Source organism: Euprymna scolopes, chromosome 38 (assembly GCF_053919585.1).
Source record: "Euprymna scolopes isolate OS-2025 chromosome 38, ASM5391958v1, whole genome shotgun sequence".
In the NCBI taxonomy this organism is placed as follows: Eukaryota; Metazoa; Mollusca; class Cephalopoda; order Sepiida; family Sepiolidae; genus Euprymna; species Euprymna scolopes.
Window position 1 is genome coordinate 54,405,645 of NC_136519.1, and position 24,345 is coordinate 54,429,989.

Consider the following 24,345-nt stretch of genomic DNA (forward strand, 5'->3'; position numbering starts at 1 on the left):
CTAACATACTACTTCCTAACTTCCGGCATGGCTGCTACCGGATTGTTATGGTCTTTGGTGTGGTTTCAAGTGAGGGCCATATCATACAACTTCGGAAATGGTGACAAAGCAAATCAGTTCCTTCACTTTTATTGTTCTTCAATATTTCTATTGTGAAGCGAATTATTGAAATAAATATAAAAAAGGACATTATTGGAAAATATACAATAAAAATTAACAAAATTATACAAATAAAAATAACATATGTCTTTATTTGCATTTTTTATAGCAAAATTTAAAAATAAAACTTTTTGTTTTATTAGAAATTTTATAAGAAATATATTTATAAAATTATAAAAATACGTTTTTGTTAATTTAAAGAATAAAAGTTTTTTTATTTGGATTTATAAAATAAATATATGTTTATGAAAGTATAAAAATAAAATTATTGAAATCCAAATAAAAATAAAATTATTAAAATCAAAATAAAAATAAAATTATTGAAATCAAAATAACAAAATTTCAAACATCATCAAAAACTTATGCAATAAATAATATTTCCAAAATAGTGTTAAAAGATTTTAAGAATTGTTTTTAATAATTCTTTTAAAAAAGAGTGTAAAAAGTGTTTTCAATAATTTATGTAGTATCCGATATAGATGGCCGGAACAAATCTTCAGCAGAGACATTTTCATAAAAATCACTGTTTCAACACGCACACGTCACGTATGAAGAACATGCAAAGACACAACGTTGTAACTTGCCCATCCGCACACATGTGATAAAGGAACTATGTCACATTCTACGCACAGTGATACGACAGACAGACTAGAACATGCGTATATAAGATTTTGCCTACGAAATTCAAACTAGTCCAGGATGTAGTTTTATGAGCGAACATCACTGCTACCCATCCACAGTGCATGCACCGGACTCTTGATGAATTGAGCAGATTTGCGATTAACCTATCGCAACAAAGTAGATAAGTTCAATATAAGTTTCCCAAACTGGGAAATAATTCAAAAATCTAATTTAAGGGATAAGCCACAAAAGTCATGAGTTCCCAAGAATGCTTTTGTATAAACGAGGAGCAGGAAAAATCTTCCCATTGGATGCTCATAGAGACATGACGAACACATCTTGACAAAAAAACAACAAAATTGAAACAAACTAATTTGGCACATAAATTAATGTTGCATAATAGAAACTTCCACCAAGAACCTAAATCTCCCATTCGAAAGTGCTTGCAGCTAGAAGAATTTCAAGTTATCGAAGTCAAAAGGTGGATTCATAGAATAAAGTATCATCAAAAATATTTGTGTTGATTTGATTTAAATTTATTTTCTGTTAAAATATTATTTAACATATTAAAAATGTCCTCAAATAATCGTTGCATCCAAAAGAATCATCTAATTTTTTTTTTTTAATTTTCAATTCTATTGGTTTGACATAGATGGTTCATGTTATAAGGGACATAATTACGGATAGCACCGGATACAAAACGGTGTATAAAAGAGCGTCTTGAATTGTCTTGGAGTCAGTTCAGTGGTACGCACTAGCCCGACCGTCTCGCGTCTTACACTCTCCAAGTGTAGTCAGGATTAACCAAGCTCCCAGGACGAGCGTTCCGCTCACACACGTTAAGTTACCTTTTTCCTTTACCTTCATTTACGCGTATATCAACTTCAAGGCGAGCAGCCATTTTGTATTGTGTATTATTTCGAAGTACGAATAAACCTTTCTGTTACGCATTCCACTCGGCGTATTTTGTCATGTCAAAACGGGATATAACAGTTTACAATAAGTGAGTAGACCTCAAAGGAATTGGAAGCAGTTAGACATTTGGAATGGATGAATCAAAATGTGGTAGAAAATTGTGGAGACAAACACACATTGGTCTTTATTGAGTGGAAGACGATTTACATAAAAGTTATTTTTAACTTGAAATCTTTATATTAATACGATAGCGTGTGCGTTATATTCTGTGTCACATTTACATCCGGGTCGTTTAATTGTTATGTACTTCCATTTCTTGTCATAAATAATTTTACCAAGAATTCTTCATAAGTTTTGATTTCGGTTTTGATTATAACTGATGGAACTGCAGTAATCTATTTTTTTTTTTATAAATAATTTTATTAAAAATTCTTCATAAGTTTTGGTTTCAATTACGGCTGAAGGAACTAAAGTTATATATATATATATATATATATATATATATATATTTTCATAAGTTTTTATTTCGGTTTTGATTCAATCTGATGCACCCAAGTCATATGGATATATTTTTTTATTTTTAGAATCGCAACTTTATAATATATAAAAATTGATAGAACATTAACTCTATAATAATATATACGAAATCTGCAAGAATTAAAATATCCTATTTAAGCGTGTTTTACAACCAGGTTTTGCCAGGCGTCCGTGCTAGCTTAGATAAATACTTTTGCAGTTTTAACAAAAAAACTACAATAATATCAAAGTGTCACCAGTTACACCGAACATCCACAGAATGCTAACATCAATATATTACATATGAATTAGTCCCCTGTCGAATTTCCACAAGTCCAGCTAGTTATTATTATTATTATTATTATTATTATACTACTAAAACTGAGTAAGAGATGCATTATAGACTTCATGGTAAAATTGCATTAAAAATGGTGGTGACTATGTAGAAAAATAAATTCTGGAGCACAAAAGGTCGCTCATTTTAATGGTACGACACTCGTCTTCATAGTTCTTTTTGAGTTAAAAATAAATAGGAGGCTTTACTTGTGTAACAACCTTATATATACATTTTTTGTTAAAATATTGTTGTTTATTAGACATTCTATTATAAATTTTCCTAATGTCTTTCTGTATGTGTGTGTGTGACACGGTTTATCTCAGCCTACAGGCAATCTACCCAGGCAAGTAAGGTACTGAAATGGAGATTATAACCCAGCGGATGTTTTAGTGATAGTTATATTCACGTTTGGTGTATGGAAATGCAAAAAAAAAAAAAAAAAAAAAAAAAAAAAAAACGATTTACTAAACAACGTTTTATTTACTGGATATTTTTTTTTCCGGTACAAGAACACAAGTTTGCCCAGCCAGGCAAACTTGGGTTCTTGTATTATAAAATGTACTCAAATAACTTTGCACCCAGTAGAATCATCTAAATCTGGTTTTATTTTCAATTCTATAACTTCTGTAAAGAACATATGTGTATGTAGGAGCTGTCGATTAGATGTTAGGTTTGCATCGTATGAAAGTTGTATTATGTTCAAAGTGGTAGATTTATATTAAAAATTCATGGTAAAATTTAATTTTGTTTAGTAAGTCTATCCTCTGGAGAAAGGCTAGAATTTTGTCAGTGCTATGTATGAAATGAACTGACAGAATGTAATAACACATTCATCGATGGAAGAGACGGACAGCCAACTTAAAAACAAAAAGATAACAAAATTGAAATCATTATCATAGTCACAGTTTTTCATGAAAATATCATTCTAAGAGAAAAATGAATGGAGAATATTTTCATTGCTGATCATCAAGTCATGCGTGATAGAAAAATACGGAGACAACAAATGAAAAAGTGTTATAGTCAGCTAATGTAACTGCAAGCACTTGTGCCCCCTCGACATAAATACCCCCGACAAACCCGACACGCAGCTAAATCCCACCCCTTCACAGTAGAGATCCCCAGATGTAAGAGAGCCTTTTACTCCAGTAGTTTCTTCCCCAGGACAGCTAAACTTTGGAATTCCCTGCCGGGTCCCTGCTTCCCCAACTGTACTGACATGCAGAAGTTCAAGTGCAACGTGAACCAACATCTTGCTGCCCAACTCTCTACACAGTAACCCTGATGCCCATGTCCCCGATACAACAAAGTGGCAATATGCCTTGTTTGGGGGTGAAAATGTAATAAAAAAAAAATAAATAAAATAAAAAAAATGTACTTCCTAACTTCCGGCATAGCACTACTGGAAATGGTGACAAGGCAAATCAGTTCCTGCGCTTTTTTTTCTCTAATGTCTATACTTCCTTGTGTATGTATTTTTTTTTTTTTATGTTTTTCCAATCATTCTTTTTTATTAAATAATAATTGAAAAGTTTTTTAGGTCTTATTTTAATCAAGAATTATTGAAATTAATTCTAGTTTTAAAAGAATATTGAAAACACTTTTAACAATCTTTTAAAACTATTTTGGGAATATTATGTATTGGATACATTTTTATAATGTTTGAAATTTTGTTATTTTCATTTCAATAATTATATTTTTATACTTTCATAAAATTATTAATCATATTATTATTATATAAATTCAAATAAATTTTGTTATTTTCATTTCAATAATTATATTTTTATACTTTCATAAAATTATTAATCATATTATTATTATATAAATTCAAATAAATTTTGTTATTAAAAGTGCAAATAAAGACTAATTGTGTTATTTTTACCTTTTTTTATAATTTAGTTAATTTTTATTGCATACATTTTCAATAATTATATTTTATTTTAATAAAATGCTTTACAATAGAAATACCGAAGAACAATAAAAGTGAAGGAACTAATTTGCCTTGTCACTGCTTCCGGTAGCACTACACCGGAAGTTAGGAAGTAGATTAGCTGACTATAACCTGAAAAAAGTCTAATCCCATGAAATACACGTTGGTCTTTATTATTGATTGGAGAATGATTTACATTAGAGTCCTCATGAATGCAGATTGTCTAGATGCTATCCACAGTGGATGTCTCAAGTAGTCAACCTCTGTAACCATTAACAAAAGGGCTGAATCAGTCAGAGGTGAAAAGATTTCATGATGGGAAGGGGAGGCAGTCACAGGAAGGTTTTCAGTGGAGGAGCAGATTAAGAGTCAGAGTTGAATGTTTAAGGCAATTGATTTTCTTGAAAATTGCCAAGCAGTTGAGCCAGCGTGTCTCTCTGGACACGTTGAGTCCTTTGGGGAGCTCTTGGCTGAAGGACTGCATCAATGGGACTTTTGTGTTTCGGCCTGGTCATTCTGCAAAGCTGCCATTTAACCTATGTATTTATTCATTTAAAAAAAAGTTGCACTTCTTTTTGGTCTTTTAAACCATTCCAATTTAAGTGTTTATTAATTAGCAGTGGATTTTATATTATTTGTTTATAAATTGGGCTTTTTTGTTTTTTGTTTGGGAGGGAAAATTCCTTTTTTGCAGGACTGATTGGATCGAACAGCAACTTTGGACCGGCACAATGCATGGGGCGATCACAGCCAAAGCAATGTACATATAAAAGTAGCTTTTATGAACATTGGTTTAATTTGAAAATCAATTATTATACTAAAGTTGCATCAATCAATGTTTGTTTGTTTTTTTCTTATAAATTTTAATCATACAAACTACATGTTAAATATTGTTCAGCTTTGGAATTGAGGTAGGGTTGAAAAAAAGACCCATTTTAATTATTCTAATTAGCAAGTTACCTTCAAAGTGACCCATTTCTTACTAAAGTTTTATTACTCGCTTCTTCTTCTTCTCTTATTTCATACAATGTCTATTAATCTTGCTTCCATCTCTCTAAAAGTCAAAGGTAACAAAATCTTCTATATAAATAAAACAGTATATGTATGTGTGTCTGTCTGTGTGTAAATATTTAAGCGATAAACTCATAAACTATTGGTTACATAAATTAGCAGGAAATAGTAATCATACACTAAGGATGATTTATAACAAGATCTTTGTTAGGATAAATAATGCGTACAGACATATATGGGCAAGTTGAAATGCAGAATGTTCATTTCAACTTGCCGACGTTTGTATTATTTTACACATGCGTAAACTAATCATAGCTAAAAGTGGTTTAATTTTATAACTTTCTTATCTGTTAGGTTAGCTCAAACAGTAGCAAATGTGGCTGTGATGCTAAATGTTTTGGTTTCAATTCTAGTGACGGCACCCAAGTCATTTTTAAAAATCTTTTAAAACCACTATTATGCACGTATAAAATTCAATAGAGAATTTGCGGAGTAATAATAAATACAAAATCTACATGAATAAAAATATATTTTACGACTAGCAAGGCCCCCACCCCACCCCACCCTGGCTAATTGATTATAAAACAAGATTGGAATAGTCCAATATAAACAATCAGGAATATCACAAGTATTAATACTATTTAAATGATAGTTGGAGATCAAAATATAGAGTGAAAAAGTGAGGAGGGTATATAACAAATAGAAAGACTAATTTTTATTTTTTATATTTAATTCATTTTTTCTTGATGAAAACAATCTCACCCAAACTCAATGGATGACTGAAAAATTACTTATAATTCACTAAAAGTTCTTGAGTTAAAAATGAATAAATTGTCATAGTTATGTAAAGATCATGAGATAGACATATTTGTTACTTTTGTCCATATTTTTCATTGTTCCTTTCAGATTGTTGATAGACTTATTTTCTTACAGCATGGTTGGCAGGGGTTTTGCTTATGTGCAGAACGGTGTGGCTGCGAGTTGGAGTCCTTGTTGAAAAAAATGTCCATTTATTATTTTGTATGATTTTATCACTGGAATATTTGTTAGAGGTTGGCTAAAAAATATTGGTAACTTATTAAAAATAATTTCCAAATATATTTATAATTTACATGACTGAAAGATGCATATATATATATATATATATATATATATATATATATATATATATATTTTCGAGTGGAAAAGAAAATACACACTCAAGTTGGATGATTGTGTTATTTTTTTCTTACAATGAAGACATTCGCATTTCACAGAAACAGCAGCAGTCCTTTCTTCTCCAACAATGAAAACATGCGCGACCGATTTGCCATCCAAAAACAAAAAACGTCTATCAAACAAAAAAAATCCATCTTTTATTCTATTTCAGACTCTCAACAACACCTTAATTTGCATTAACTTTCCTCTTGTATCTTTAAAGGGTTTTACGTTCACATGTCACTGTTTCCTTACAGCAGGTACATGCTAACTGTGGCCACTTATTTCTATGTCTTTCCACAGTTACTACAGTGACCCAATGAGCTACATTTTTTTTCTAGTATTATTTTAAAAACAAGCACACACAAAAATGAATATTAAGCAACAAACAAAAGCCTGAATTCTTTCAAATAATGTTTATTAACTATTTACATAAAGTTTGTCGTTAAAAAAAAACAACCAGAATGTTTTTCATGATGGCAGTCATTTTGTAAAACTAATTTGCGTGCAGATGTGTTACGATTCAATAGAGATGATATCTGAATTATCTTTTTCACTCAAACCAGCCGGATTCACTTCAATTTTATTTATTACAATAACAGTTTGTTCTCCTTTAAACACTGAAAAATACAAAAAAGAAAATTTCATTTAAAAAATTATATAACAACCTAGAAGATTAATTTGGGTATAAGATAAACTGATGAAAGATTTGGTTTGGTTTACAGCATATCAACCATCTATGGTTTGATGCCGAATAAAGTTGTCAAATGTAATTCTATAATTATTTTATATTTTTAGAATACATTGCCCAATTCTTAAGAAACATTATTCTTAGTAAGAAGTTGGGATATTTCCTTCTTCTACTAACTTTAGCAGGTATTGCCAATCAAAAATTAGTTTATTTCTGACAATCTGTCATGTTTGTTTTCCATAACCAGGAGGTTGATTTCAACCAACAATTATTTTATTTTTGACAATCATGTTTTTTTTTTTTTATCAAATGATCCAGCCTGGATGTTTAACAATTTCGCAACATGGACCCTCGCTTTTAAGAAGCAATTATTCTTTTTAAAAAAAACAAGAATTTCCTGAGTGTTTTTTTCATATCACAAAAGTCTGTCGTTCGTAATAAGCATGCCTTTTATTTTTGCCACAAACAAATATGAATAAAGAGTAAAAAAGAAATTGCCAACTTACATTTAAACCTCCTGTTGTTTTTCCGAGCTCTGTAAGTCAAATAAGGCTTTGAATGGGTTAATGTTTTCTCTATCACTGTTGCTTCAACGTTGACCAATGTGCGACTATAAATTTAAGAAAAATAAATGAGGAACAAAAAAATATAGCAACACAATTTATTTATTGAAGATTTTACAAAATAAAACTAAGTCACTGTTTTAAGTTTCAGAATTTTTTGAGTTGAGGATTAATAATTTGGATTATTCGAATTACTATTCTCATATCACAATGTTTCGGCTGATGTAACCTCTAATCTTCTTCGGGTGCATTTTGTCAAATTTTGGAATCTTTATGTTGAATCAAGACACATGGTGGTAAGAGTATTTGTTAACAGTTAGTTCTAAGAGACAGTCTTCTGCAGGTTGAAGGTTCAATTCTTATTATGAATGACTGAAATAGGAATTACTGAAATACAAGGTGCCTTAAATAAGATTCCAGACTTTTTTGTATGGGCACTTTTATTGATAGTACAAACATGAAACTTCAGCCAATGAAGATGTGTTAATTTTTTTATTCTGCTTTGAACTTCCTCACCCTCCCTATAGTCCAAACCTTGCTCCGTGTGACTTTTGGTATGTAAATTATATAGTTGAGTGAACATACATTCCTGCCGCGTTATTTTCTTTTCTTCACCGAACACAAAGACATTCACTCTTAGTATCAGAAGTAGCAGTACTTCTTTCTTCTTTTCACTACCAACAACGATAAATGACAACAGTTCAGAACACATGTGAATGACATGACATCCAAAATAGAACTGATCCCCTTTCAACAAAATATGTTTCCTTTTATTCAGTCACATTTGTCATCCAACAACACCTACATTTGCATAATCATGATAATCTCGTACTACAAGTTCATGTGCAACGGTTTCCTTACAGCAGACACATGCCAACCATGGCCACTTATTCCTCTGTAACTCCTCATTGTTACCACACTGGGATTGTGCAAGATTAAAAAATACTCACCTTAAAAGTGGTTTCCCAATTAATGTGAAATCTTTACTGCCAACTAAAAGAACCTGTTGAAATAATGAAATAAGTTAAAAAGTAAATAAAACAAATAAAAAATATTGAAAAATATATACACACACACACATATATATATATATATACATACATATACTAGAAGATGGATCTGGTGTTGCCTGGTATTAAACGTAACATTAAATTCCTTTAAAAAATTTTTAAAAAATGAAGTAAAGAAACCAAAAAAAAAACAGAAAGAAACATGTGCATACGAGTATCATCTTTTTTCTAAACAGTTCACTTCTTGTAAGTAAAAAAAAATACTCAAGCTGTTATCGAAACCAAAACCCAAAGACAGTGAGTCAAGTACGATAATCATTAGACTAGTTTGCCATAATCTTTAAAAAGTGTTTTCAAACTTGTGAAACTGTTGACAAACAGATAAAAATCTGATGATCCTATTTACCACTTTTTCAATTTTAATCTCTTAGCAGCCCTTTTCACCAGATGAAAACGATTAAAAAATATCATTTTACAAACATTACATAAATTTATCAAGCAGTTTTATTTTTATATAAGAAAATAAAATTTTATGAGTATCTGAGGAGTGACTATCTCACCTGCCATTTTGAATAATGTTACAAAACAAAGGGAGATAACTCAACAATAATTCATACTTACTAGATTTATGTTGTAATGCCTATAAATTCTCATTAATCATTTAAAAATGGTTTTCTTCATAAAAATAAAACTACTTGATCAATTTCATTTTTTTTGTAATATATTTTCGTTTGGGTACATGCATACATCATACAGTTTTTTTTATTTTTGTTTTTTTATAGGAGGAATTCTGGATAAGAACTGATCATATTTATTTTTATTGTTTCTGTCCACTACTACAGTTGGAAAAAACTCCCAGAATTACATGGGAAGGTCAAGGAAGACTTTGGAGGAAGCGATAAAAATGGATTTGAAAGAAAAAAGGATAAATGAAGACCTGGTCAGAGATAAGTTAATGTGGAAATATTTTCTTAAAGCCATCCAACACATGCCAGTACATAAAATGAACAGGATGATGATGTGAATGATTTCATTTATAAATATATATTTTTTTAAATACATAATTTTAAAAAATATGTAAATATTATTTTATATAGAATTTTATAAATATATAAAATAAAAAAATATATATAAATAATTTTTTTTTAATATATAAATTGAAAATATATAAACATTTTTTAAACTATAATTTAAAAAAAACTCTTAATATATGAATAATTATTTTTTTAATATATAAAAAATTCAGAACATTCCACTTTTCCATCTTTAACAAATGCAGAGATGTTAAATTAACTTTTACCTTTTCCAATCGTATCCTATCTCCAATATTTGGAGGAAAAGTCCCTTGCACAATTATCAGATCCTCGGTTGTTATTTTCCTCTGTAGACCTCGGACATGCACCACAGCAAAAAGCCGACCAATGTCACTGCTACACATCTTTTCAGATACTCGATCAATTAGTTCTACAAAATAGAAATAAATTTTCAAAGATAATAAAAAGAAAAAAAATTTAATATTTAGAAGAAAAAGATGCAATATATTCATGTTTCTCTGATTTCTTAATTATAAATAAATATAAATTTCTTAATTATAAATAAATATAAATTTTTTAATTATAAATACATAGAGTACAGCAGAACCCCAGGATATGGTGGACCTAGGATGGGTTTTTTTCAGGTTACAAAATGGAATACAATGTTTTTCCAGCACCTGGTTACAGAACTTGCCCCGCCTTAGGGTGTTATTTACAATGTTATTTGATTACTAGCGGGGGTACCCGGCGTTGCCCGAGTGTTTGTTTCCGGGACGGGGGGGGGGGGTGAGTTTTAAAAAATGTTATGGTAGGTAAGTAGGAAGGATCAAACCCGGAGTCATGAGTAAAAGTAGGAAAATAAAGTGTGAAAAAAAACAAAAAAACATCTGCAACGTTAACAGTTCAGCCACCAAGAAAAGTCCATTCCAGTTGTTTAGGAAAAAAAAACCAAAAAAAAAAAAACGACTACGGTAGGTCGGCGCGAACGTGAAAATATAATGTGAATTGTCCAGCACGCTAACCACTACGCCACAGAGCACTGCAGCTTAGTTTAGTGATTTTAAATAACTTCACATGAAAGAACTATGAAGCCAAACCGGTGTTCTCTTCTCAACTGTTCCTTGTAAACGATCCCCAAACGGTGTTAAGTGGTGGCAGGGGGAGGAGGAATTTATTAGAGAGAAAATATTTTACCACTTCCATTGATCTTAACCGATTTTGGCCGTGACTTCTCAGCAGAAAAAGTATAGAAATCTAAGATTATCGAGGAATTTGAGAAATAATAAGCCTATAACACACCTCAGATATTGTTCTGCCGTTTGTGCATATTATATTTGCATGAAATATCTTGATTTTTAATCCTATTAATGTCAAAATTATACGGGAAAAAATGAGTTCATTTTATTTATACAGAGATAAACATGTGTATTATATACTGTACTCTATTCTGTTATTAATTTTTAATGCAGTATCCTGGGGTTCTACTGTGTATGTATGTATGTATATATATATATATTTAGATTAGTAATAACACATAGTAATAAATAATGAAACATAAACATATATATAGTTTAATGCAGTGTATGTATGTATATATATATATTTAGATTAGTAATAACACATAGTAATAAATAATGAAACAAACATATATATAGTTTAATGCAGTGTATGTATGTATATATATATATTTAGATTAGTAATAACACATAGTAATAAATAATGAAACATAAACATATATATAGTTTAATGCAGTGTATGTATATATATATATATATTTAGATTAGTAATAACACATAGTAATAAATAATGAAACATAAACATATATATAGTAGTGACATATAGTGATGTAGTACGATTGTACATCTAAAAGCAAAAAGATTCATATGAGAATTGTCCACAACTGAATAAAGTATTTGGTAAAATTCAGTTGTACAAATTACACTTCCTGAAGACTGCTATTTAGAACTGATTTAACTTAACACTTATCCATTGCACTACAGATACATCAGCCGAAATGTTATTCTCATAACATTCAAGATAAAAAGAGTAGCTTGAATAATAAAAACAACCAAAAAACAAAAACTTAAATTGTTTTTATACAAGAATTTTTCTTACAACATGAAGTTGTTACTTAAATGCAATTTTAAATAATTTCATCTATGTTGGAAATTCTTTTCTTTAACAAAAATCCCACAATGCAATTTGGCAAATGGTTTGGTTTGTTTTACAGCATGTCAACCATACATGGTTTATTTAATGGCAAAGCTGTCAAATAGATAAGTAGGATAATGACATTCTCAGAATACATTGCTTTCAGAAAATGTTGATCTTTGACATTAGTAATCTTTATTCTCAACATAAGTGACTCTCAGTCACCGCTTTATAGTATTTATTTAAGGAGAAAAAAAAAAGGAAAAGAATTTGATTCTCAGAAGAACCAGATTGAATAATATGGTTACAGATGAACTTATAGATACCAGAGCATGACGTTATCATCCAGTTGATCAAATCAGGCTTCTTTAATCTCCCATCTAACCGAAGTAAGGACTGAAGTGGAAAAATGTCTTAACCATCAGAATCCCATAGTAAGGTATCACAAGTCACCCATTACCTACAGATGGCCTCATTCTGGGGAAGGGGAAGGTGTTACTCTTCTGTATGGGGCAGTAGTTTGTAAATCCATGGCCCTACCAACAAGGCCAATTTGGCAAGTAGAAGTTTTTACTTAAAGTCATTTTCTTGTTCCCAACCGTCAAACTTTACACCTCATTTTGTTTTTGTTGTCCAATTACAGCTGAGCTTCTTTTCCTTTCTCATGTGATTGGTGAATTCTTCTAACCCTAATCCACCACTACCATACTTTTGTTGCACTCAGCCCACAAGACAGAAAGAAGAAAGTTGCCTACTGTATTCCCCTCTCCCACTTTTTGGCTCATGTCCTGGTAAATAGAAACAAAGAAAGCAGAAAGTAGGCTCTTGTATATGTGCATTATATTACATTACCCTAATCCTCTCCCTCTCTCTTGGCTGATATGCTCCTGTCACAATACGCATCAGAAACCCTGTTAACAAATTCTTTAAAGTACATCGTTTTTTTATTTATTCTTTATGGAAATCGTTCCAGACATTTAATGTCAAAAGCTAGCAAGAACAAAAGTTGATTATTGCAAAGACGCGTGATGCCTTTGACTAGTTTTGAAAAGATCAAGGCTATAGGTAGAAGTAAAACGGTCAGCAAAAGGGACTTACTTTCATTCTCTGCTTCACTTAAAATGTTGGCTGGTTCTCTTTTGATTAATGGTTTTACCGTTCCAAGTTGAACAATCTTTTTTCTGAAACAAAATTAAACAAAAATCTTTCACTGAAATAAATAAAAAAAGATATAAACAAAAACGATAAATCTTCTCTCTAGATTTATATATAAACTAGAAAATCTTTAACTTGTTGGGTCACACATTCAGTTCAGATTAGATTGTTTGAATCAGGAAAAAGGGAGTTTGTAAAGCGAATTAAATTTTAAAATTAAAAGAAAAAAAATCCCAAATTAATCACCCCTCTCTCACTCATCCGTATAACAACTATCAGTACAAAGCTGGGCAGAACAAAAATTTGTTAACATTGAATTTGTCATTTACTTTTGACTTTGCCTTTGTTCGTGGCTTTTGGGCCAGGATCACAGTGTAGTATCTGTTCTGATGCTACACTTAACCTTTTCTGCCTTCAATCAGTGGAGGAGACAATTTTTATTTTTGTTCCCATTCAGAGTACCCCTTTTTGGGGAGCTGAATTTTCCCCATATTTTAAATTGACCTTGTGTCTGCTCTCATAGGGAGGGAAGTAAATAGGAACTTATTTGCATACTCCAGAGAGCTTCACCACAGGCTTGAAAACAAAATCGTACCATTTATCAGTCTTTGGCTAGTCTTTCAGCTATCAGATTTGTCATACCAGTCTAAACCCTTATCTGATCGGCCCATCTTTTTAATGGTCGTCCTCAATCCTTCTTGAAATGTTTTTTTATATGATTTCTTTACATAGCTGGAGTCTAGTAAGAGAGAAAGACATCCAAAATTTTTTTTTTTTTTTGGATAACGTTGTTGATAAATCTGTTAATGTAAATACTCTTTCTGATATTTGCTTTTCTTAGTTTCACAAAGTTACTTCAAGGATAGTTCTTTTTCATTTATCATCATAATTAAATATTAGTAAAAAGAATATTGTTAAGCATCAGTGTTGATTGCAGACCTTCCAGTTCTTTCATCACAAATTCCACGAAAACATTGAAAAAAAACAAGAGATAAGAGACAGCGCGAGTGTATCTACACATACTTCAAACCAATTTGTGATTTTTGTCCTTAATAACTGCACACTTTTTGTATCAATTTTACTATTAACTCCAATCACCATTAGCATTTTTCATAGGTTGAAAATGAAACTTTAGCAATTATTAATAAATACTCTGTTAAATTACCATTTTCAACACCTATTAGCATCAATTATTAGGTTATAATAATAATGCTAAGATAAATAAAATAACTGCAAATGGTGGAAGGAATATCCTTCCAAATCCTGAACCCAAACGTAATTGTCAAAACATAAATGAATGAATGTAGTGTATAAGTGCAATATTGTTGAAAGAAATAGTAGGTATCCCAAACTAGCCTAGTTTAGGATGTGAAAACTGGTAAATAAAGTTAAATTTCCCTTAACTTCAACTTGCGATATCTCATTTATTTTTTGGGTTATTTTGATAAAGTTTTGATTTAAATAAAATTTAATCTTTTTACTTTATAGATATATAATTCTTTTTGTGTCTTTAATAGTTTTTTTCAAGGCTACTTCAAGTAATGTCACTAATTTTGTTGAACGCCACTTTATTTTTTACACAAAAAAAATGTTGGTGTTTTTCAAATTTGGTGCGCGTGATATTGTGAGTCTCTACGTTTAAAAAAATGGTACCATTTTAAAGAAAAAAGGTCACTTATCAATATGGTGAGCTTAAAAAAGGGGTTTAAGTTGTTTTTCATTAAAAAAATCCAACTTGAAAACATCAGTGAAAGAAATATGAAAGAAATTCAATTGAAAAAATTCCGAAAATGACACCGTTTTCTCGACAAATATCTCCTCTTTAATAATCTGTTGATGTCATATTACTACGCTCGTAAATCAAGGAGTGCTACTAATAAAAGTGACTGTACCTACACATCGAGATTTAAACTTAATGCCAAATGATGAAGTAAGAAGTATCTGTTACGAGAACAGGTCCCCTGTTCTTGTAAGTAAAATTCGAGAATTCGAACCTGGGAAGCTAGGTTTAGAATTAAGATTCAGTAGAATTCAAAATAAATAAGCAGATATGTTTATTGAAAAGGAATTCTCCAAACTCTACAACAAATGCCTTAATGAAGCTTGCTTTCCGGGCTGTTGGAAAACTGCTTCTGTTGTACCAGTATTCAAGAATTCTGGCGAAAGGACTGACCCATCAAATTATCGCCCCATTAGCCTCCTCCCACTTTTTGCCAAAATATTTGAGATCTTAATTAACCATGCTCTAGTCCATCATCTTACAGATGCTAAACTTCTGACTGACAAACAATATGGATTTAGACAAGCCCGTTCCACAGCAGACATTCTAACTGTGATCTCTGAACGTATATACCATTCACTGGACGGTCCTGGATATGACCTTAAACTATATCCGATGGTGAGGGCCTTAGCTTGCAGGCCTTAGGGAGTGTGGAGCCACCCATTAATTGCCATTGCTCCCAGGTCCACTCTGACCCGGAGTGGTAGCACCTGTTAGGGTCCCAACTATGGGTTAAATAGAATACGACCTAAAAAACAAATATACTATATTAAAAAATCGTTCTTCAAAATCACCAGATTCGGTATTAAATAACCTGAAAAGGGTTGATATGCCGTAAAACAAAACAACCAACCAACCAACCAACCATTCACTGGACAAAGCGGGGGAGGGCAGAGCAGTAGCTCTAGATATATCTAAGGCTTTTGACAGGGTATGGCATGAGGGTCTCCTCAGGAAAATTAGATCATACGGTATCACTGGTAGAATACATAATTACATAATTAAATCCTTCTTAGATAAGAGAAAAATCCAGGTTGTCCTCGACGGTCGTACATCTAAACAATGTGATATAAATATGGGGGTTCCCCAGGGGTCTATCCTTGGACCTCTATTGTTCCTGATATTCATAAATGACCTCCCCGACAAAATTGCCTCTGAGATGGGTATATATGCTGATGACACTACACTCTATGGCAGGCACGACAGGAAGACGAATGAACACATTTCTAAAGAAATGGCAGAAACAATAGAGGAAGACCTCCAATCTGTAGTGGAATGGGGACAAAAGTGGTTGGTCGCGTTCAATGCTGCCAAGACTAAACTAGTTTCATTTAATAATTACAAGAAACCCTCTCTACCACCTATAGCAATGGGCAACGACTCTTTATCTGAGAGTCCATCTTTCAAACTCCTTGGCCTAACGTTCACAGGAAACATGAGTTGGAATAATTACACTGAAGGCATTGCCAGGGCCGCTGCAAGAAAGGTGGGCTCTCTCTACCGTGCTAGAAAACTACTAACACCCGAAAGTATCCTGTACCTCTATAAGGCCACCATTCGCCCATGTATGGAGTATTGCTGTCACATCTGGGCTGGTGCATCTGCTACTAGTCTCTCACTCCTAGACACGGTTCAAAAGAGAGTCGCCAACCTGATAGGTCCTGAACTGTCATCTAAGCTTCAGCCGCTGTCCTATCGATGACATGTAGCATCCCTCTGCCTGTTCTACATGTACTTTAACGGTGAATGCTCAGACGAACTGCAAGCACTTGTACTCCCTCGACGTAAATACCCCCGACAAACCCGACAAGCAGCAAAATCTCACCCCTTCACAGTTGAGAACCCTAGATGTAAGAGAGCCTACTACTCCAGTAATTTCTTCCCCAGAACCGCTAGACTTTGGAACTCCCTTCCAGGTTCTTGCTTCCGCAACTGTACTGACATGCAGAAGTTCAAGTGTAACGTGAACCAACATCTTGCTACCAAACTCTCCACATAGTACCCCTGTAGCTTATGTCCCTGATAGTAGCCCTTTACATCAAAGTGGCAATGTGCCTTGTTTGGGGTGAAAATGTAATTAAAAAAAATAAATAATAAAGAAGGGAGATAACCAACTTAGTTTTTTAACATGAGTTGCTACCCTTGCATTTGTTTTCATAGTCATTTTTTGTGTTTTGAACAAGAGTTCCTTAAAATAATATATAATAAATATTGAAAAATAAAAATAATGATTCTATTTTATCAGCTGATAGTAAGCCAATTCAAATCTTATAGATTATATTAATAACTCAGAACAATGTAAAGGTTTTTTTAGTACATTGTATACTGGTTATGGTCGGAAGAATTTATATTTCGTTACACGTTTGTTAATTGTATTAGTATTTTTCTTCATACCAAGAATATTAAAATGGTTGCTGATAACTTCATAAATTTTTCCTTTCATTTTCTAATGCATATACGCAAATTTGCTGTAATTTAGTTCTCTTAAAATATCTTGGTTTTTTTTCCATAGAGTCATATGGTTTCAGATATCTAAACTTTGAAATAACTAAACTTTAACTCATTGCATATCTTATATAATGATTATCTATCTATATATAAAAATGACCTTGTCTGTTTGTGTGTGGGATGGTCTCTATCAAAAATTTTTGGCTTACAGACTTGAAACTTCATATATAAGAGATTTGGGCATGTGGAATAAATTCAATTTGGTTTTTAACCAGTAAAAATAATTTCTAAGGGATCAAAATTGAAAAAAATTCGAACTTGGCAGGCATAAGTCAATTAAATATATTACTTTTACTCATGTGCAAATATACATTGATACGTTTAACAAATTTATTTTTTTAAAGTTTTATACATGTACAAACTTAGCTCAGATGGTAATGATTAATGCTTGAGAGCTATATGTTTTGGTTTCAATTCTAGCTGATGGCACCAAAGTCATATTTTATTTTTACTTTTGAAATCACTACTATGATTATATAGGTACAATATAATAATCATTAAAGAATTAGCTCTGTAATAATAAACACAAAATTTGCATATATTAAAATATATTTAAGTATATTTTATGACATTTTAATGCTGGGCAGTCTGCTAGTAATTTAGAAATCGCTTAAAGTATTTTTAATAAAATTTTTTGGGTTAACCTTCTGCCAAGTTATACATATTTCTCAGGTTCAAAATAAAAAAAATAAATTTTCTTTTATGGATCTGTAAAATTTATATTTAAATTTCTCAGACACATTAGAAAAGAATTCCACTCACTTTGTAGAATGAAATCGACACTGTGGCATAAATCTTGCACAATTTCCAAGAAGTGTATTTTGTGATGGCAAAACTGAAAAGAAAGTAAAAAATAAATAAAATTATAAATGGAATATAATTTATAACAATTCTTCAACATTGTGAAAAAAAAAATTGAATGCGATTCATAAAAAGGAAATTTTTAAAAACTTCCTTTGCTTTGGATATTTTGGATCATTCCGACAATTGTTCTCATCTAGAAGGTTATTCTCACATTTCAACTAATGGAACCACTGAACTGGATTCAGGTGTGTCTTGCAAAACTCAAGAATCTTTACAGAATTTCAAACTGAACCATTTATTTAATCCACAGGGTTGATTGTTTTTGTTACATCAGCCATGATCTAGTAGAATTCTCACGTAATTTTTATTATATTCTTAGTATCACCGATGGTGAGGATTGAACCTTCAACTTCTGTCATTCAGAACAGATTATACTTAACAACTTTATCCATTGCGCTATGTGTCAAATTGTAGTATGTATTTTGGGAGTCTTAAACCTAATCTTGTTTTAAATGTGTAATGATACAATATGTACATTATATATATATATATATATATATATATATATATATATATATATATATATACACACGGGTTATTGTAAAAGTAAGGCTTCCTATTTTTTAACTCAAAAACTAAAACATTGAAGACCTATGAAGATGGGCATGGTTACGGCAACCTTTTGTGCTCTAGAATATATTTTCCTACCTCCCACCATTTTCAATGCATTTTTGTCAGCCTCTTTTGATGCCTCGATTGTAAAAGTCTGAAGCACACTTTGTCACTCACATATCTATCACCACTCTGAAATCAACAAACCCATCTCCTAACTGTGCTGACATCAACTGCATCGGCTTTATAAACATTCAACAACCATTGTTGTATTATTGGACCCCTATACATTGTTAAGTTACCTAAGTGATTATTGTTATTTTATTTTTTTTCTTTTTGCAAAGGAGTCACCTCTTATCAAAGCCCGGAAGCCACTCGAGGATAAGGGTTAATGAGTGTACAGTAGTCAATAGGACAATATCGTAGTAATCGTTAATAGTGGGAATTTAGTAAATTGGATTACTTAACAAGATGGCTCATCAAGAACCTGCTTATGTTGGACTTGAAGACGACCAATCGGAAAGCAGGCAAACAAAAGAGAGTTTCACAGTCGTGCAGTTCTAAGAAAGAAGCTTTGTTCATGGAATCTATGTTTAGGTTTAGGCACAGATAAAGAGTGGGGGAAATTATTGATAGTGGTTTCAGCTAAACAAGTGTTTTTCGTAAAAGTTTAGCAAGGGGTGACCATAGATTGGAGCTCAGATGAGCACTTGCCATGAAAATAACAATAAAGCAAAGACAAGCTCGCAACATCTCTTCTGTGAGAAAAAGGTTGCAATGAAGAGAAAAGGTCACCCCCTACTAAACTACAAAGTCTATTTTGAACTCTGTCAAGGCAGAATAAGCTGTTTCTAGCTACTCCTGCCCAGATTTGGTAACAGTACTCCATCCTAGAACGTACTTGGCTCTTATACAGGTAGAGAATTGCATCAGCAGTGAGATATCTATTGACATGGTAGAATGATTTACCCATTTTTCAAGTGACTTTGACAATAGATTTGATGTATGTGTTCTATTTCAGATCAGGAATAAAGGTCAAACTAAGAAGCTTGTCAAAACATGAAGCCTCTCCAAGACGAGAGCCATTCATTTCAATTGATGCCAGATGAGGTTCAGAGCATTGATGATGGAAAGATAGAAGCTTGGTTTTAGATGAATTAATATTAACCTGCTACCTCTTTCCCCGTTGCATCACATTCTCAAGATCAGAGGAGAGAGAATCAGAAAGAACTTGATCATTTACAGCCTTTGAAATGTTGCCATAGATGGTAGCATCATCAGCATAAATATTTACAAAGGATCTAAGGATGTGATTTGGAAGATCATTGATGTAGATCAGGAAGAACCCTTAAGGGACTCCAGCATTAATACTGTGAGCTTTTGATTTCTGCCCATCAACCACTACTCTTATAAACCTATCAGAGAGAAATAATTGAATAATTGAGAATACATTTTCAGCTATACCATAGCTGGAGATCCTATGGAGTAGATCTTTAAAACAAACCCTATCAAAGGCCTTTCACATATCAAGAGCAATTACCCTAGAAATGAAATCCCCGTCAAGAGATTCACTAATCCTAGGAGATATAGCAGTTAGCACATCTGCTGTAGATCTAACAGAACGGAAACCATATTGCATGTCACTAAGAAGGTTATTTCTGCTGAGATGGCTGACTAGTTCTCTATTTAACATAGATTCAAGCAACTTGCTCATGACGCACAGGAGACTGACTGGTCTGTACTGAGAGGGAGATGACCGATGACCTGAATTTTTAAATATGGAGTATACTGATGAGGTTTTCCAGGGTGTTGGGAAGCATTTATCCTTTAGACAACGCTTAAACAGCTTTTGGAATTTCTTTCAATGCAGTTTGCAATTTGGAGACAGAATTGTTTTTGTTGAGATAAGTGATTTCAATCATGCTTTTTATTTTAGATTTAAAATATTAACAACTCCATTTTATTTCAGTATTTAATTTGTGTATTTCTGTTTTATTAAATACTAGCTTTTTCTAGTCCAATACCGGCTTCCATCTTATCTTGAAATTACTTATAACGGCACCAACTTACTTTCGGAAGAACCCCCCCATCAGCCTTTTCTTTTATGTCGTAAGCTTCTTAAAACGTTACTAGCTTAAGTTCAGAATAAAATCACGACTTTCTTTAATGGCTAATTTAAAAAAAAAATGTTTTGAACGCTACTAACTGAATTTCTTTCAATGCAGTTTGCAATTTGGAGACGGAATTGTTTTTGTTGAGATAAGTGATTTCAATCATGCTTTTTATTTTAGATTTAAAATATTAACAACTCCATTTTATTTCAGTATTTAATTTGTGTATTTCTGTTTTATTAAATGCTAGCTTTTTTCTAGTCCAATACCGGCTTCCATCTTATCTCGAAATTACTTATAACGGCACCAACTTACTTTCGGAAGAACCCCCCCACCCCCCCACCCACCATCAGCCTTTTCTTTTATGTCGTAAGCTTCTTAAAACGTTACTAGCTTAAGTTCAGAATAAAATCACGACTTTCTTTAACGGCTAATTTTAAAAAAAAAATGTTTTGAACGCTACTAACTGAATTTCTTTCAATGCAGTTTGCAATTTGGAGACGGAATTGTTTTTGTTGAGATAAGTGATTTCAATCATGCTTTTTATTTTAGATTTAAAATATTAACAACTCCATTTTATTTCAGTATTTAATTTGTGTATTTCTGTTTTATTAAATACTAGCTTTTTTTCTAGTCCAATACCGGCTTCCATCTTATCTTGAAATTACTTATAACGGCACCAACTTACTTTCGGAAGAACCCCCACCACCACCACCATCAGCCTTTTCTTTTATGTCGTAAGCTTCTTAAAACGTTACTAGCTTAAGTTCAGAATAAAATCACGACTTTCTTTAACGGCTAATTTCAAAAACAAAAAAAAAAAATGTTTTGAACGCTACTAACTGAATTTCTTTCAATGCAGTTTGCAATTTGGAGACGGAATTGTTTTTGTTGAGATAAGTGATTTCAATCATGCTTTTTATTTTAGATTTAAAATATTAACAACTCCATTTTATTTCAGTATTTAATTTGTGTATTTCTGTTTTATTAAATGCTAGCTTTTTTCTAGTCCAATACCGGCTTCCATCTTATCTCGAAATTACTTATAACGGCACCAACTTACTTTCGGAAGAACCCCCCCCACCCACCCACCATCAGCCTTTTCTTTTATGTCGTAAGCTTCTTAAAACGTTACTAGCTTAAGTTCAGAATAAAATCACGACTTTCTTTAACGGCTAATTTAAAAAAAAAAATGTTTTGAACGCTACTAACTGAATTTCTTTCAATGCAGTTTGCAATTTGGAGACGGAATTGTTTTTGTTGAGATAAGTGATTTCAATCATGCTTTTTATTTTAGATTTAAAATATTAACAACTCCATTTTATTTCAGTATTTAATTTGTGTATTTCTGTTTTATTAAATGCTAGCTTTTTTCTAGTCCAATACCGGCTTCCATCTTATCTCGAAATTACTTATAACGGCACCAACTTACTTTCGGAAGAACCCCCCCCCCACCCACCATCAGCCTTTTCTTTTATGTCGTAAGCTTCTTAAAACGTTACTAGCTTAAGTTCAGAATAAAATCACGACTTTCTTTAACGGCTAATTTAAAAAAAAAAATGTTTTGAACGCTACTAACTGAATTTCTTTCAATGCAGTTTGCAATTTGGAGACGGAATTGTTTTTGTTGAGATAAGTGATTTCAATCATGCTTTTTATTTTAGATTTAAAATATTAACAACTCCATTTTATTTCAGTATTTAATTTGTGTATTTCTGTTTTATTAAATACTAGCTTTTTTTCTAGTCCAATACCGGCTTCCATCTTATCTTGAAATTACTTATAACGGCACCAACTTACTTTCGGAAGAACCCCCCCCACCACCACCATCAGCCTTTTCTTTTATGTCGTAAGCTTCTTAAAACGTTACTAGCTTAAGTTCAGAATAAAATCACGACTTTCTTTAACGGCTAATTTCAAAAACAAAAAAAAAAAATGTTTTGAACGCTACTAACTGAATTTCTTTCAATGCAGTTTGCAATTTGGAGACGGAATTGTTTTTGTTGAGATAAGTGATTTCAATCATGCTTTTTATTTTAGATTTAAAATATTAACAACTCCATTTTATTTCAGTATTTAATTTGTGTATTTCTGTTTTATTAAATACTAGCTTTTTTCTAGTCCAATACCGGCTTCCATCTTATCTTGAAATTACTTATAACGGCACCAACTTACTTTCGGAAGAACCCCCCCCCCCCCACCATCAGCCTTTTCTTTTATGTCGTAAGCTTCTTAAAACGTTACTAGCTTAAGTTCAGAATAAAATCACGACTTTCTTTAACGGCTAATTTCAAAAAAAAAAAAAAAAAAAAATGTTTTGAACGCTACTAACTGAATTTCTTTCAATGCAGTTTGCAATTTGGAGACGGAATTGTTTTTGTTGAGATAAGTGATTTCAATCATGCTTTTTATTTTAGATTTAAAATATTAACAACTCCATTTTATTTCAGTATTTAATTTGTGTATTTCTGTTTTATTAAATACTAGCTTTTTTTCTAGTCCAATACCGGCTTCCATCTTATCTTGAAATTACTTATAACGGCACCAACTTACTTTCGGAAGAACCCCCCCCCCAACATCAGCCTTTTCTTTTATGTCGTAAGCTTCTTAAAACGTTACTAGCTTAAGTTCAGAATAAAATCACGACTTTCTTTAACGGCTAATTTAAAAAAAAATGTTTTGAACGCTACTAACTGAATTTCTTTCAATGCAGTTTGCAATTTGGAGACGGAATTGTTTTTGTTGAGATAAGTGATTTCAATCATGCTTTTTATTTTAGATTTAAAATATTAACAACTCCATTTTATTTCAGTATTTAATTTGTGTATTTCTGTTTTATTAAATACTAGCTTTTTTCTAGTCCAATACCGGCTTCCATCTTATCTTGAAATTACTTATAACGGCACCAACTTACTTTCGGAAGAACCCCCCCATCAGCCTTTTCTTTTATGTCGTAAGCTTCTTAAAACGTTACTAGCTTAAGTTCAGAATAAAATCACGACTTTCTTTAACGGCTAATTTCAAAAAAAAATGTTTTGAACGCTACTAACTGAATTTCTTTCAATGCAGTTTGCAATTTGGAGACGGAATTGTTTTTGTTGAGATAAGTGATTTCAATCATGCTTTTTATTTTAGATTTAAAATATTAACAACTCCATTTTATTTCAGTATTTAATTTGTGTATTTCTGTTTTATTAAATGCTAGCTTTTTTCTAGTCCAATACCGGCTTCCATCTTATCTCG

The 24,345-nt window shown here is 31.8% G+C and overlaps 2 protein-coding genes across 16 annotated transcripts in view; one reads left to right on the top strand and one right to left on the bottom strand.

Annotated features, from left to right (window-relative positions):
* The window catches only part of LOC145263147 (putative monocarboxylate transporter 5), a 643,731-nt gene that overhangs the window by 542,057 nt on the left and 77,329 nt on the right, over positions 1-24,345 (top strand). The window contains exon 7 of one of the 15 annotated variants that reach the window (XM_080120137.1): positions 9,730-9,858. The exons of the other annotated variants lie outside the window; for them this stretch is intronic. Within the exon in view, the coding sequence (XP_079976263.1) occupies positions 9,730-9,752 (23 nt within the window). The 3' untranslated portion in view covers positions 9,753-9,858. Of the gene's footprint in view, positions 1-9,729; positions 9,859-24,345 lie in introns of those variants that run through there. 15 annotated transcript variants of the gene reach the window in all.
* The window catches only part of LOC145263149 (large ribosomal subunit protein bL21m-like), a 41,091-nt gene continuing 23,826 nt past the window's right edge, over positions 7,081-24,345 (bottom strand). The window contains exons 2-7 of the mRNA XM_080120139.1: positions 18,338-18,410; positions 13,231-13,313; positions 10,248-10,411; positions 8,888-8,940; positions 7,881-7,984; positions 7,081-7,303 (exon numbers count right to left, since the gene is read on the bottom strand). Of these exons, the coding sequence (XP_079976265.1) occupies positions 7,200-7,303; positions 7,881-7,984; positions 8,888-8,940; positions 10,248-10,411; positions 13,231-13,313; positions 18,338-18,410 (581 nt within the window). The 3' untranslated portion in view covers positions 7,081-7,199. The remainder of the gene's footprint in view (positions 7,304-7,880; positions 7,985-8,887; positions 8,941-10,247; positions 10,412-13,230; positions 13,314-18,337; positions 18,411-24,345) is intronic.